The 17,547-nt window shown below is 38.6% G+C and overlaps 1 protein-coding gene across 6 annotated transcripts in view; it reads right to left on the reverse strand.

The window, feature by feature from the left end:
• The window catches only part of Shab (Shaker cognate b), a 651,715-nt gene that overhangs the window by 76,966 nt on the left and 557,202 nt on the right, over positions 1 to 17,547 (reverse strand). For all 6 annotated transcript variants that reach the window (XM_071789559.1, XM_071789558.1, XM_071789555.1 and 3 more), the window contains one exon: positions 6,780 to 7,172. In XM_071789559.1, the coding sequence (XP_071645660.1) occupies positions 6,780 to 7,172 (393 nt within the window). The remainder of the gene's footprint in view (positions 1 to 6,779; positions 7,173 to 17,547) is intronic.

Consider the following 17,547-nt stretch of genomic DNA (forward strand, 5'->3'; position numbering starts at 1 on the left):
AAAGTGTTGCAGCATATGACCCCCGTGCCGCAAAGCTGCGAGCTGAAACAAGCACGGACCTGTTACCTGCCACACCATGGAGTCCCAAAGGCTGCCGGAGACGAGGTCAAGATACGAGTCGTCTTTAATGGATCGGCGCAGCTTACCTCAGGCGACTCCCTGAACCGGCACCTATACACGGGGCCCAACTTATTACCGGCTCTGGGCACTATTCTGACGCAATGGCGACAGCATCAGTTTGTTATGGTGACGGACATCGCCAAGATTTATCGATAAATCTTGGTGGATTCCGATAATCGGGATCTTCAGCGGATTCTTTGGAGGAAAGACCGCGCCGAGGTGATTCAGGAATATTGCCTCAACACCGTGACGTACGGCCTCTCATGTGCACCGTACCTTGCAATCTGGACGCTTCATCAGCTTGCAGCGGACAAGGGACACCACTTCCTTCTCGGGACGGCTGTTTTGGAACATGACACATACGTCGATGACATTTTCGCCGAAGATGATTCCAAGGAAGGCGCACGAGGCTTGAGAAATCAGCTGATCGAGATCTGCGGAAGATCATCGAGGATGTGGAGACAACATTGAACCTATCAGGCGCAGAAAAACATCTCTGGTCTGACTCTAAGGTGGCTCTAGCATGGATACAGAGCCATCCGTCAAAATGGAAAACGTACGTGGCAAACCGAGTTGCTGAAACGGCGGGCGGCTTTCCACTGAGCAAATGGGCCGCCAATGATGAAGAACTGTTATATGATATTCCGGAGGATCGTCGACAATCTCGCAGCCTGCGGGAGTGGGAATCTGATGTCGGCCATTCCACCTTAGGCATCCAATGGCGCCCTTGCCTCGATGTCTTTGCATTCAAGGTACGTCCTTGCGGAGAAGGAAACATTACTAAATGAATTGTGCTTTCAGAGACGAGCGCGTCTCTTCGAACTGCTAGGATGGCTTGCACCAGTGGTGGTACGAGCCAAGATCTTGATACAATCGTTGTGGCTGCAACGAATTGAATGGGACCAGCCTTTGTGCCCTGAGGATCACCGAGCGTGGCAACTGTTCCGCAGGGAGCTTTCTCTACTCGAGAAATTGCGGGTGCCGCGCTGGCTCAACACCGGTGGAGAAAATCTCAGGATGGAGATTCACGGATTTGCAGACGCATCAGAACGGGCAATTGCAGCAGTGGTTTATCTCAAGGTCACACGTAACGACTGCGAGAGTAAGATATCTCTGCTACAGGCGAAAACGCGAGTGGCCCCGCTTTGCCAAGTATCGCTCCCGCGCCTGGAACTATGCGCTGCCGCATTGTTGGTTAAGATCATCGAGGATGTGGAGACAACATTGAACCTATCAGGCGCAGAAAAACATCTCTGGTCTGACTCTAAGGTGGCTCTAGCATGGATACAGAGCCATCCGTCAAAATGGAAAACCGATCATTCTTGCTGCGCGTTACAGCATGGGGCCTACGATGGCTTAATGTTTTGCAATCTCGTCATAAACAGTTTGTTACAGGAACATTGACGCCTCAGGAACTCGAGAATGCAGAGCAGAGGTGGATCCGAGTCGTACAGGAGGTCTGGTTTGCAGACGAACTGCAAGCGCTGGCACGCGGTCAGGCGTTGTCGAGGCGGAGCAGCATTTTAAAGATGCACCCGATCATAGACGAGAACGGCATACTTCGTGTCGGCGGGCGGCTGAAGCACGCCATTCTGAGCAGAGACGAGAGACACCTAGTGATTCTACCACGCCACTCTCACCTGACGAACCTTATCGTGGACGCCTACCACCGGCGAGCTCTACATGGTGGCGTACAGCTTACGCTCGGTCTATTAAGACAACGCTTCTGGATTCCAGGCGGACGGATGAAAGTGAGGCAGCACATCCACCGTTGTGTGCGGTGTGTGCGATGGCGGGCGGCTTCCCCACACCCACTGATGGGGGACCTTCCACGCCTGCGGGTACGGGCTTCACGGCCATTTACTCATACGGGAGTGGATTATGCAGGACCGATCCTGTTAAGGACAACCAAAAGACGGGGTCAGAAAGCACACAAGGGATTCCTGGTCATCTTTGTGTGTCTCAGCACACGAGCGGTGCACCTGATGAGGTGGCATCAGATTTCACCGCAGAAGGATTTATAGCAGCCTGCTTCGTATCCAGACGAGGTCTATGTACGGCACTGTACAGCGACCAGGGGACCAATTTCATCGGAGCGGACGCTCAACTACGAGCTCTATTTCTTGACGCCATCAGGGATCACAGCATTGCAAACACCCTTGCAAACGATGGCGTACAATGGCGATTCAACCCACCTTCGGCGCCGCACTTCGGAGGCATATGGGAAGCAGCGGTAAAATCAACAAAACATCATCTGCGAAGAGTGATTGGAGACGCCACCCTGACTTACGAGGAGTTCTCCACCTTCCTGGCACAAGTGGAGGCGTGTCTCAATTTGAGACCTTTATCACATCTCTCTGACGATTCAGAGGATCTAGCAGCCCTAACACCCCTTACAAAAATATTTCACAGCTTTTACACCTCATATAGATCGTTTTTAGCCCGTTTTTAACCCGTTTTATCATTTTTGTGTCCGTTTCTTGCACTCTCAAGCACGCGCAGTCTACTGCGAAAGAACATGTTAAGTATACGCGAGTATGCGTATGAGTATTTTTGAGTAGATTGTCCGTTTTTAATACTCGTTTTTCAATCGATGAGTGACAACACGTTAGTACGTTCCTTTCTTACTACAAAGATGAGGACGAAGTAGGTTGTCCGTTTTCAATACTCATTTTTCAGTTGATGAGTGACAACACGTTAGTACGTTCCTTTTTTACTTACAAGAAAATATCCGCGGATTTCGCCCGATTTTAACTTTTATGTTACATACAGGGGGATTTCGAGTCAGCTCGATTTCTATCCATCAAAATTTCTCATAAATTCTGAAAGACTCCCACTCCTTATCTCCTCCTTATCTCTAAATTGAAGTACATTTATTCTACAAACTTAAAAACCTTTTCAAACTGTACCGTAAGGGTTAAATGTTTCAGTACTTACACTATTTATCCTTCACTAATAGATAAGTGTAACGATGTAATATTCAAATATTCGCGAGAAATTTACATTGAACGTTTCTATAAGTGCAATATCCCGTGTAGAAATTTGTTAGGGATGGCCTTACATAACATAAGGCTCCGATCATTAGTTATTAGGGATGCCATAAGAAAGGTTTCCTTATTTTAACTTAATGAGGTCATTATTTATTAGGGATTCCATAAGAAAGGTTTCCTTATTTTTATCTAATAAGGCCCTTGTAAGGATTTGATAAGGATGTTTTAACTTTATATATATATTTACGAACAAAAAATTTCGTAATAACCCGGCACTGGTTTTTGACATTCACCCGACATTAAGAAATATTATATCATATGTCCAATTCAAAATTTTATTACTCTTTTTCGCTCTTTTTAAACTGAATTTGTTTCTTAAAATAATTTTTGAAAAATTATATATTTGCGCTGGTTATGACATGTGTAGATTATATATAACACTTATATCAAATTAAGAAGTAGTCTATCACGTAAGGCAGTTGGCTCACGATCCAGAGGTCCCGAGTTCGAATCCCACCAAGGTAAGTGTGTTTTTATATGTGTTTTTAAATACGAGAAAATATTTATAATCATAGACTGCATCTTAAGAAACAAATTTAGTTAAAAAATGGTAATAAAATTTCAAAATAAATAATTTTTTTTTATGTCGGGTGAATATCGGAAATCAGTGTCGGCTCGATACTGGCTCGATACTGGCACGTAGCATTGGACCGATGTCGCACACAGCACGTATTTACCACTCAAAAATACTCATAAGAATACGTTATTACTACTCGGATATACTCGTACGCAATCCGCTTTAACCACTCGTTTTTAAGCAAAAGAGACCCTTTGCGCCCCAAAAACGGGTCGTACTCATTGAACTAAATGCACGTTTTTACTACTTAAACTGACCGTTCTCGCGGTCCAAAAACGGTCCAAAAACGGTGAAAAATTTTTATAAGGGACCGGAACATTTTTTGATAGACGCAGCCATCAGCGCTGTCCCTGAGCCGTCACTAGCAGAAGAGCCAACCGGCCGTCTATCTAAATGGCACCTTCTTCAACAGCTGAGAGACCATTTCTGGAAAAGATGGTCTTCCGAATACCTACAAGCTCTCAATTCAAGGCAGAAATGGCGGACCAAGGACGACAACCCACGAGTTGGTGATCTGTGTTTAGTGCGGGGCAAACAGACTGCACCCACCAAGTGGCCCTTGGCACGGGTGACTGCCATCCACTCAGGAGAGGATGAGCAAGTTTGAGTGGTCACCATACGGACCGCAGCTACCACTCTGAAGCGGTCCACGACGAAGATTATTCTTTTACCACAGGTTGGTGACCCGGAAAATATCTGAGACCCTGAGCGAGAGTGTTGCTTGTAGTAACTTACGTAGAGTTGGTTCTCAGAGTATATTAGTCTCGCCATTAAATTATGTTTCGTCAGAGAACCTGACGAGGCGGGCGGAATGTTCGAGATCGCAAATGCTCGAGATCACGAATGCTCTTGAATATTCTTATTCTCATTTAGACGACTGTGTCATGAGTCACAGCGGATATCGCCCCTTGTTTGTTTCGCGCTCACGCCATAAGAATTATTCTCCGTACGAAGCCTAGTCACTCTCTGGCACGGTGGTCCTTTCGACGATTAATAATTACGAGGACAATGGCTATGTGCATCTTCGATATTCACTTCGAGAAGCTTCTATTCCATGACATTTTGACCTTAGCTAAGCATTCGTCATCCCTGGCGCGTTCTTTGTCTCGGGCGGGTGTAAAAACCCATAAAACTTACGGCGCGCCGCCATTCGTCAACAGTGTGTCAAGATCTGTCATCGATCGATATTGTGATGGTCAGTTCTCATTCACGCGCGGGTTATTCAACACCACAAGCGAGAAAGTGTTGATATAGAATTTGCTTAAAACCGCCCGCGTTTCCGAGTTCACTTAAATTCAAATACATTTATAAATTAATTATGTCATTCTTTAATTTCGTCATTATTTTTGGTTGTTAAATAAACTGTTGTGTTACTGGCAAGCTTCTGATGTTAGTGGTCTCTCAAGCACTATCCCTCTTCACTCACACGCGCGCGAACAGTCGTATCGTAGCATAATTCATAAAATCATAAGAAATTGACCAATTATAGTCGAATTGGTGAAGAATAATCAACTGTGATTGGTCAATTTCTTACGATTTATGCTACGATATGACTAATGTATAGAACGGGTCTTACATGATTATTATTATACCACAGCACAGTACTTCGCAGTTTCGATTAATGATGTTATTTACAATTTTATTTTTGTTCTGTTAAACATAGCCATAATAATTTATTAAAATTCACAATTATAACTCACTTTCTCAATTATAACTCACTTTTTAACTCACTTTTCTTATACTTCAATGTAGTAAAATTCCAACCTTACGCATCGCGTAATTTTGTTCAGTCGCCTGTTACCAGTAGCGAGAATACCGTTTTTTTAACACCAACGCCACCAACTTTCGACCAAAAATTGGCCCACTTTCATAGTATGGAGATCGGTCTCCTTATATCTTACTCCCTGGCTCTTTCTTTTCAATAGTCTGAAATGCCATCTATTGATGCAAAAGCAACCGTACGTACGTACGAGTACGTACGGCGACGATAACGACGTTTATTAATTGTAAAATTTAACATTTCAGACTTTCGTCGCAATATCTTCGCTCGTAGGGCACATAACGGAAAAATATAAACTTTTTATTACATAATTCAAACCCAATTATAGTTATCGATCAAGCATATTTAGAACTTGATCCGTTCACTCGTTATTGAGATATCAAAATCTCGGATACTTGCAACTCGTCCGTTCGCGTAAAGATACACGGCGGTCTCGTGTTGCGCGTGTACTTGGCGCGAAACACTACAGTGTCTCCTTGATAGAAAGTAAAAGTAACAGTTCGTAGTTGAATAACCTTTTTTTATCTTTAGAAAAATCTTGAATATAAAACAATCCTATTTTTAATATTTTACAATAATTTTTTCCTAACGCGAGCGTGGAATGGGCCGCTTTTCGCGCTTGTTTTGAGTGAGCAAAACGATCCATTTCTCAACTAGTGGAGAAATAAAATTGTAAAACAAGCGCGAAGAGCGGCCTGTTTCACGCTCTTGTTAGGAAAAATAGTATGAACAACTCGTGGGAAAAGTGGTCGAGCCCAAATGAATGTGATGGCCCAGACTCATATGATAAACATAGATACGTGTCTGCATTTGGCGACTTGCCATGTAATTTCTTCAGCTCTTCGTTCATGGATGCCATTAAATATCATTTTTTAATACACAATAGAGACAAACCTCAATTGTGATTCTTTTAGTATTTATAAATTTAATATAAAATCAGTACGAGTATAAATGTTTAACATATTGGTTTTAAGAGGAAGCCTGAACGAAATCTTAATTATTCACGATATATTAGTCTCTGTTTCAAGTGCAGAAGTTTATAGTGGATGCGATCCAGAATTGTGCAATGTATGTTTATTCACAGTTTTTTATTAATTAATTTTTTATTATTTATTGCAAAAATTGCAAAACAATATAGAACTTTTTTGTTCAGTTTAACCCACTTTATCTATACATGAGCGTCATGCACACCTACTGTCAGATACCCTATTTAATGAGGTATGATTATATAGTTCTGTATATTTATACAAACCTTCGATATCACTAAATAGAATCTTCGACATCCTTGCGATGCTAACTTTTTTATCTCCCTTGTCGTTCATGTACTCTCTCTCAGCGTTGTTATTTGTGCGGAATATTGATTCAAGAACCTGTCGCGAAAGTAATGGCGATATGGGACGTTTTTGCGCACTATTCGTATTGGCTGAGGTATCACACGAGCTTTCATTATCACATATGCTCGCCGTGGACATGCTGTCCGTAATCAATTTCTCAGTATCCGAATCACCAGCATTGCTATAGTAATTATTACCACTATCGGACTTCTTTAGAATCGACCTTGATACCCGGTGATGATCTGTGAACGACATTCCACCGCTGTTTATCGAGTCTGCTGACAACGAAAGCTTATTCTCGACGCTCGTTTCTGAAACAAATTTCATTATATTTCATTACATTGCTTCGTTATGTAATATCAATTGATGAATAATCATGAATGCTTAACAAATATCAACTTTTAACTTTATTTATAATTATTTTACTCTTAACATTATATACAATTATCGCGCTTCCACTCAACTACCGATACTATAAGCAATCTTTTGAATGTTTTCAATAATATCCCCAAAAAACATAAAACTCGTAATTATGTTATCATACAAGAGTGTTCTGTGCTTTATAAATCACTGTAATCCTCTAAAAAAGAAAAAAATTTTTAAAAATAACGGTATATTCCAAGGGCCTGGGGCTTGATCCTTGAATTTATTTGCAAAAAAAACGTATGCGCAAATTCTGCTTTTACAGAAAAGTTGCAAGTTGATTGGCTCTCGTATGGCTTTTAACCAATTAACTTGTAGATTTTTCGTAAGATAAAACTTGCGTATAGGTTCTTGCGAATGAATTCAAGAATCGAGCCTCAGGATTATTTATATAACTGCCAAGAACGAAGGAGCCGCCGATCTTATTCTTATTGCTTCGGACTTTCCCCACCATCACGTTTTTCGGTAGCAGTTAATGTAACTTGATGCTGTATAGCGCCGTGTCATAAACGTTTTTATGGATAAAGCAGCATATAGCATATGAAGTAAAATATCGTATTTTAAAAAAGGGCGCGCTGTCTTGTCTAGTTACTTTTATGGCAGCTGCACGTAGCGAGAGAATTCGCTAGAACACGCTTGTCTGGAAATTTGTATTTTTCTCTCAAGTATTATTAAAGATTATTAAAAGTAGAACCAGTGTTCTTTATTGCATAACTTTACCAATATTGATGATGATATCTCACTATGTGTTATACAATTTTTTTACAAAATAATGCAAGTTACAATGCTTTTTTTGCATACGCGTCCTAACATGGAAGCAATAAGTGATATTTCATAAGATGCACGATGCCAATATAAGACAAGATAAGAACAAACATCGAGTACTGAAAGAGTAGGGAAACCAGCTGGCTAGTGAGGAAGCCTAAACTAACCCACACAGCAAAGTATATCTGAGATATAATCAGATATCTTTATGCCTACAATTTTTAAGTCAAATCTGAGATCTTATTTTCAGATATTCACAGAATATCTGCAGGACATCATTACTCGATATCACACGATACCTTTAAAAAAGATATCTTTGCAACATTTGCCTACGAATATATGGCCGATTCACAGTCAAATCTTATTATATTTTATAAAGATGAACTCAAGTTTATTTGTAGCCAATAAAACAATCCATATAGCATCTTAAAATAAGCTTCAGGCGATCTGAAATGGGAAATAATGACCGACCTTAATCCTCCTGGACAAAATCCCTTCATATTTAATCCGGACTTAAATCCCTTCGGACAAAATCTCTTTGTATACAATTCCCCCCGGACATATGTATTCTCCCCGAGCAAATTCACTTTGGACGAAATCCTCCTGTATACAAATTCCCTCGGTTAAAAGTTGAAAACCTGAATCGTACAATATTGTCCAAAGAACAATCCACGCAAAGCGAGATCTATTCCATCCCATCCCTGCTTACAAGGTGAAACGAAGTTTATCATTGTACGGTTCGGGTTTTCAACTTTCTACGCAAACACAGGTACACCCCCATCCACACCTGTTTGCGGGAGAGAGGCGTAGCCTATACCCCCGCCTATACGTATACTTTCAAGTAAGAGAAAATTGAAAGTAATGTTTGTATAATTTTTGAAGTGAAACTTCTTTAGGCACGGTAGTGAGTTCGATTCGCGACACGAAAAAGTGTAACGGAAGTGAAACTTCTTTGGTACGGTAGTAAGTTCGATTGTGCGACACAAAAAGTGTAACGAAAATTTGACCAATAGGCGTACGGCGTTGGCGAGACGGTTCTTCTTCTGGCACGATAGTAAGTTCGATTATGCGACACGGAAAGTGTAACGAAAATTTGACCAATAGACGTACGAAATGAAACTTCTTTGGTACGGTAGTAAGTTCGATTGTGCGACACGGAAAATAACGAAAATTCGACCAATAGGCGTACGAAATGAAACTTCTTTGGTACGGTAGTAAGTTCGATTGTGCGACACGGAAAGTGTAACGAAAATTCGACCAATAGGCGTACGAAATGAAACTTCTTTGGTACGGTAGTAAGTTCGATTGTGCGACACGGAAAATGTAACGAAAATTCGACCAATAGGCGTACGGCGTTGGCGAGACGGTTCTTCTTCTGGCACGGTAGTAAGTTCGATTATGCGACACGAAAAGTGTAACGAAAATTCGACCAATAGGCGTACGAAATTAAACTTCTTTGGTACGGTAGTAAGTTTGATTGTGCGACACGAAAAGTGTAACGAAAATTCGACCAATAGGCGTACGAAATTAAACTTCTTTGGTACGGTAGTAAGTTTGATTGTGCGACACGAAAAGTGTAACGAAAATTTGACCAATAGGCGTACGGCGTTGGCGAGACGGTTCTTCTTCTGGCACGGTAGTAAGTTCGATTATGCGACACGAAAAGTGTAACGAAAATTTTCGACCAATTGGCGTACGAAATGAAACTTCTTTAATAACTTCTTTAATTGGTACGGTAGTAAGTTCGATTGTGCGACACGAAAAAACGTCACAAAATAGTGTCACGAAAATTAGACCAACAGGCGTACAAAGTGAAACTCCTTTTGGATCGGTAAGTAAATTCGATTTTGCGACTCGAAAACGCGTCACGAAAATTCGATCAGGCGTACGGCACTGGCAAGACGGATATAGTGAGAACTGCGTATAACACTATATTTTCGAGTTGCAGGCGGCTTGGAATGACTAATTCCGTTGCATTGTTTTTGTATTAATTTCAGAAAAGTTATGGCAAAGCCTTGCCTTCAGAAGTTTCACTTCTAACGCGCGTGGCGACCACACGCATGATTTTTTTTTTAATTTTTTTTATTGTTAGTTACTTTGGTATCTATTAGTCGGAAATTTTTTTTTATTTTTTTGTGTTCCGCGCCAAAAATGCCTCCAAAAATTACTTACATTTCGAGGAACCAAAGTTATCGTGATTGTCCATCTCCTCGACATAAATTATCTATGTCGTATTATCTTCTCGGACGTAATCTCTTTGATGCAAAATCACCTTTGCGTGTATATTTGGGGTAATTCAGTAACCGTTGAAGTTTGAATTATGTTTCGAATTGAACGAGATGTTCATGTTTTGATATATTTTCTATTGTTAAATAACGGACTATAAATCAGTCTCCTGCTCGTCCGTTCGTGTTGTATATTGTAGCTGGTTGCATTCTAAACATTGTGACGTTGTATATAAAATAAATTGTAATGATTGTGATGCCTCTTATGTAGGTCAAACTGCCAGACAATTGCAAACGAGAATTAAGGAACACCATAACCATATATTAAAAAGAACACGATTAATCATTTTGTTATAACAGATCATAGATTAACATTGAATCACTTCAATTGGGACAACGTTGAAATTTTAGATAATGAATTGTATTTTTATAAACGTTTAATATCTGAGATGTTGTTTATAAAAAGATAAAAGAGAAGAATGGATTGAATTTGCAGACGGACACGGAAAGTTTGCCGGACACCTATTTGAACGTCATTGACAGGTTGTCAAAAATTTGAATTCCTCCGTTGGAAATTATATTTCGTCAGCATGAATCCATACATATTGTTATTTATATACATATTGTTCCGAACCCATACATATTGTTCCGACTCTCAACAAATGTATCATTATCTCACGAAACGCAACAAAGACAAGTACATCGTCTATCCATATTATAACACTGCGTCCTGTAATTCTGTCAATTCCGTAAGTAAGATAATACAGCTGTAAATTCGTAGGTATCAAATCTAATGCATTACGTTGTTTACAAAAAAAACATTGTGCTCCGATTGCACAGGGCCGTAGAATCTGACGCTCAAGTGAGAACATTCGAAGTGATTCTCGCCTTTCTTCCGGGCCATCCAACCTGTGATTTCAGTGAATGAAGATGCAATCGAATCGAAGCATATAAGTACCGGCATATCTACACCTTAACAAACTGCAGATTATCCGCATAGTTTTTCTATTAATTTACTGATTTGATTGCCTTTTGTTGACCGACACACCACAATATTTCTTCTTAATTGTTAGACAGCGTAAATCGAATGTTAATTTTTCATATTTAATTTTTTATGTATATTTTTGCGCTGAAGATGACCCAAAGAAAGGGTCAAAACGTCCGAGTTTGTAATGACTAATATATTTATTTGACGTATTTGATGAAATTGATTGCGCACTAATCACCGCGCCTGGCTCCTATTGCCTCTCTCACTTTCTTTTTTTGATCTATGCAGAAAGTCTTGCCATGGATTGTGTCACATATCGTCGATAATGCGAACTTTTATGTGACATTTTCGTTCTTTTTTTATGGTAGTTGCGGGTTTAAAACATTTTGTTTCCTTGCTTATAATGCTGTGAATTGTGCTGCAGGAATCGTATTGCATGAAACCGACCAGAAGCATGTGCCTGATAAAGCGTTAATTGAGGTCCGATCTGCGAGAGAGCAAATGCGGAAAGAAGCGAAGACGAGTTATGAGCCAACGTCCTCTGTTGTCTCGTCCGTTCTGGCTAAAGTATCAACATCGGCTACCGGACGACTATAAAGACATTTAACAGGCAATGAGTAAACAGTGTGACTTATCAGCAACATTAAATTTATTTCTGTTATTTTTTTAAAACATTTCATACATTTTCAACATTTTTGTTTTTAAGTTCTTTTTTAGTCTCTTGAGAGATTGTGTTATATGAGAGATATATATACTAACACATTAACATATGTTAATACAGTTATATTTTACAAATGTTAAAGTTTAAAAGTATTTTATATGTATTTTTATTTTTACTGATTGTACTTTTTTTCAAAAATTAGAGATACTTTGTTTAAAAACTATTCTTTTAATAAATAAAAATTTAATATGCAATGTATATGTTACGTCCAACCCCAGGATTAAGATTAGAAAAACTAGAAAGCGAAGGAAAGGCTAACCAGAGGGGTAAGGGTAAGGAAAGACGCAACCAGATGTTGCAATGTCGCTCGCAGGTACACGCTCTGAGGCGCGTGACGCGAGCCGAACGCAATTTCAATGGCTTAGGAAAAGTCAACGTCCCGTAGGGACGCCTTCTGTGAGCGGTGCGATCGTCGGTCCTCTTTTGAGTCAGTTGAATTTAATTCCTCTAACTCAGGATCGGACCTCGTGCGATTTCGAGAGGGGGAAGTGTAGTGGGTGAGGTTTAAGTTATAAATGGACGCAAATTGAAATTAATATTTAACATAAGATAAACATTTATTACAATAATATAGGCTAGTTGAACAATAAATGAGAATTAGGGCAAATAAAATTGAATACATTCATACTTAAGTGTGAATGTATTCGGATGTATTCGGATGCATGTGTAACGTGTGTGCGTGTGTGTTCTTCGCGGGTGTTACATTGGTGCGGCGATGATCGGGCAGGATCTTTGAAGGGGAAACCTATTCAATGCACATCCTGCCCTTTATTATTAAAATTAATTTTAGGATTGAAGTTACATGAATTTAACTATGTATGTGTGGGATGTATAAGTATTTGAATTAAATTAAAACATATAAAGGAAAATAAGTAATATATATACTATAAGGCGTGTTAATTATCAGTCTATGGTGATCACCTCGGGATCGACTACTTCCTCGAGGGTGGCTGTGAAGCGATGGAATAACTCTTTTAGGACGTAAACGAGAATTTTGTACGGGAATTCATGGTTGGGGATAAAAACGAGAGTGAAGTGGCGAGGATCGGCCCTGAGGATGATCGAGCGGACTTCGTTAATGTCGAACTCCTCAGGACCAACGGTAAAAGTCCCTTCCGGAATATGTTTAGTATAGGGAGAAAAATACGTGGGTATATTGAGAAGAAAATGCGGGTATTGAGGACCTTCCTCGAGAACCGCGGTCGAGGCGGTCGACAGCGTCGGGGATGGTTTTCTGGAAAGTTCCTCGAAAGGAACAGGGAAATATGACCTCTCCTGTATGGGGGAAAGATTGAAGGCAGGCGAGAAAGAGGGGGAATCAGGAAGTTCCTCGGAGCAAACCGGGGAATCCGAAGGTTCGAGCAGGGGGGAAGAATCAGGTGTATCGGGGAACACGCGATAACAAAGGGGGCGGGAAGGCGAATTAGGAGGAGGCTGCGACGATGGTTCCTCCGGAAGAGCTGGTGGAGGCGGCGGAGTGGCGAGTCGTGGAGGACCGGCGTTAACTTGTTCCTGGCGGAACTCCAACGCTTGTTTTTCAACCTCCCTTTGCGCCTGCTTGTTCCGAAGATTCCTTTCGTGTTTCGTGGCGTTTCGCGACTTCTTGCGGGTGGGACCGCCCGAATTCACTACAAGTTACCTTGGCGGAAATATTTCTACAAAATTAAAAAAAAAATAAAAGTGTACTCAAAAAACTATAAAATATAATTGCAAAAATATATTAAATTCTACATGAATTTAAGAAGTACTACAAAATCCTACATGAAAATGCTAGAATTGGAACACTTTTGTAAATTTTTGTATTTTTTTAGTGCATCTTGATCTATAAGTTTTTCGGTAAAACTACGCCAAACTACAACTAATACTGGTATTCTACACATTTCTATATCTATTTGAGTACAGTAGACTACAAGGAAATACTAGACTTAAAACACTCTCTAATGAGGAAATTCACCCGACATAAAAAAAATTACATTTATTTTGAAATTTTATTACTATTTTTTAACTAAAGTTTCTTAAGATGCAACCTATGATTATAAATATTTTCTCGTACTTGAAAAACACACTTACCTTGATGGGATTCGAACTCGAGACTTCGGGACCTCTGGATCGTGAGCCAACCGTCTTACGTGGTAGACTACTTCTTAATTTGAGGTAAGTGTTATATATAGTCTATATGTGTCATAACCAGCGCAAATATATAATTTTTTAAAAATTCTTAAGAAACAAATTCAGTTTAAAAAGAGTAATAAAATTTTGAATCGGATATACGAATATAATTTTTTCTTAATGCCGGGTGAATATCAGAAACCAGTGCCGGCTCATTACAAAATAGGCCTATTGGGCCAACGTCGCGCCGCGCAATTACAAAAAGAAAAAAACTTCTTTATTCTAACTTATCTGTAAAATAAAAAGTGAGTCATTATAAAAAAAAACCTTACCCAGCACCACATACACACATGTCTAAAACCGCATAAGACGTCTTTTAGATATCTTTTAGCTATCTTTTTTTGTAAGACGTCCAAAAGATGTCTAAAAGATATCTTTTAGACGTCTTATGTCTCGCTTTTGAACATGCTTGCTGTCAGTTATTTTTTTGCAGAAATATCTACGAAATAGTACCACGAATTACAATATTCTCAAATCAAGAAATTATTGCAAGTAGTATTTCATGAAAATCTACAATTTAATAAAAAATAATACAAAAATCTACAAATATTAAAAATTTGAGAATCAACAAAACCATAAAAAATTAAAACATCTGCTTACTTGTAGAATACTACAATTATTTACAAATAATTATAGAAATCTACCACAATTTACATATCGTAAAACTATATAAATTAGAAAATCTAATCCAGTTTTTAGTTTCTCATAAAATACTACAATTTTGTATAAATAGTAACAAATAATAACGATTTGTTTGTACAGCTCAAAAATCTTTTACAATTATAGATAATATAAAAGATAATTATAATTATCTTTTATAATCTTTTACAATCTTTTACAATTATAATTAAAATTTGTAATTTTTAGTTAAATGTTACAAGTTTTTACACAAATCTTTTAAAATTTATCTATTATTAATAATTTCTTAATTCGCAGAAGTCAAAATACTTATGTTTTTATTTTCGTATAGTTTGCTGTAAGACCCAATAGAAAAATACACAAATGTACAATTTTTTACCTAATTAAATTTCTGACTCGTGAATGATTGTAATTTCGCATATAATACTACAAAGTCCTATAGAAAACAACAAAATTCTTAAGCCTTTTACGAATCGTGAATCCATGGAAATCTACATGTATTTGCCTTTTTAGATTTTTATAAGATACTACAATTTTCCATGGAAATTAACAGACCTTCAACCAAACCTTCAACCTTTCCATGGAAAATTGCAGTATCTTATAAATGGGTCTGTCACGACTTTTTCACTCCCGGAGCGGTCCAGGGCGTGTACCGGATCAAAAGGATAAAGGAGAGCGGGATGATAGGCCTCTCCGGAGATTCTCTCGCACCTCCGACACTCCACGAAACGATTTTAATGTTGGGCGCCAGACGCGTGAATTCGCGTCCGCGAGATCGCGAAAAACCAAAACGAGACGCAAAATGAAATATGTGGATGTGCGAGGAATTGGCTAGCTTGACTTAAAAGCGGGGCGGGGTTGATGAAGGGCAGCGCAATATCCGGCGGGGTGACACATAAATTAGTAACTCAATCCGTTAACAATAAGGAGTAACATTTATTGTATAGTAACTCTCCAGAAAATCATAACAAGTGCCCATTCGGCTTCGATTAATCGCAAAACAAATCCAGTAAATAGTAGCTGACGCGGGCGTCCAGATTTAATGAACAGAAATAGTAACAACTCGGACGTTAGAAATTACGGAGTCTCACTTTTGTTTAATATAAACACGCGGAAGGCGCTTTTCTCGAACAACGAATAATAACAATAGAAAACTCAGCTCGCCAATAGTACGGAATAGCGGCCAAAGAAACGACCGCACTTGAAATAATCGGAGTAACGCGAAATATTAGAGTCGCTAGGAAGTGATGTAACGTAACGTAAAATATCGCGAAATAATGGTGCGTCACGCTCGGGGCGCGGAAGCACCGTATTCAGACCGTACGGGAATTCCGTCGCCAAGTTATCGAAATCTCACGTAAATAACGCTGATCGGGCGCAACAAGGAGGCACCGATACATTCGACAAGATAAAGAATACTATAACCAGGGAGTAAGATATAAAGAGACTGATCTCCATACTTGGTACCCGCAAAAACCTGGCCCGATTTTGGGCGAAAGTTGAGTGTTAAATGTTACCACTCGCAGCGCTTGTGTTCCATCATCGGTGGGTCACGTGACGATCCGTTTCAATATTCAAGTGTCAACTTGGCGACGACAGTACGTGCCGACACGTCACGGTAAAAAATTTTTTATATAAAACAATATCTAAATATATATAATTATATAATATTATATAAAATATTATATAAAATATTATATAAAATATGTTTATATATAAGTTTTTTTTCTCTTGTATATAATCTCTGTTTGCATGTACGAGAAAAATAATAAGAAAAAGAATTAGAAAATAATATGATTATATATGATTATATATGAACAAGTTTTTCACATCTGCACAGATTTTATTTATTTTTTTTTAATGCAAAAATTATCCTTTTAATTATTTTCTAATTCTTTTTCTTCTCATACAGCACAGATTCTTGCAGAAAGCTTCCAGAAAGGTTTCAAAAACATTTCAACCTTTCACATTTCATGTGCAACATCTCTGAAAGAATTCTGCAATATGTCATATAAAATGTTGCAATAGAAATGTTTTTTAAACCTTTCACATGAAGATAATTTTTCAAAACTTTTAGTTGAGTTATCTCTGAATCGTTTCACATGAAATAATTTTATAAATCTTTCAGTTGAGCTGTTTCTAAAACCTTTCTCACGCAATAAATTTGAAAACGTTCAGTTGATTTATTTCTGAATTGTTTCATATGAAATGATTTTGTAAACCTTTCAGTTGAGCTGTTTCTGAAACTTTTCTCACGCAATAAATTTGAAAACTTTTAATTAAGTTAGTTCTGAATCGTTTTATATGAAATGATTTTGTAAACCTTTCACTTGAGCTGTTTTTAAAACCTTTCTCACGCAATAAATTTGAAAACTTTCAGTTGATTTATTTCTGAATTGTTTCATATGAAATTATTTTGTAAATCTTTCAGTTGAACTGTTTCTGAAACCTTTCTCACGCAATGAAAATTTTTAATTAAGTTATTTCGGAAACATTTCATAAAATATAATTTTGCAAACCTTTCAGTTGAGTTTTCGATGAAACTTTATACACATCTAGGAGAAGTAAATATAGACGAATTTAGAAATTTTTAATTGCAGCCCTAAAAACCACACCCATTATATGTAGGGCTTTTTGCTTTTCTCAGATATAAATTATAATATTATATTATGTAATGATATACAAATCTTTTATATTAACCCGTTGTGGTCACACCTAAAAATAACGTAGTGGTCACACGGGGTCCAATGGACCCC

Source organism: Temnothorax longispinosus, chromosome 9 (genome assembly GCF_030848805.1).
Source record: "Temnothorax longispinosus isolate EJ_2023e chromosome 9, Tlon_JGU_v1, whole genome shotgun sequence".
NCBI classification, from domain to species: Eukaryota; Metazoa; Arthropoda; class Insecta; order Hymenoptera; family Formicidae; genus Temnothorax; species Temnothorax longispinosus.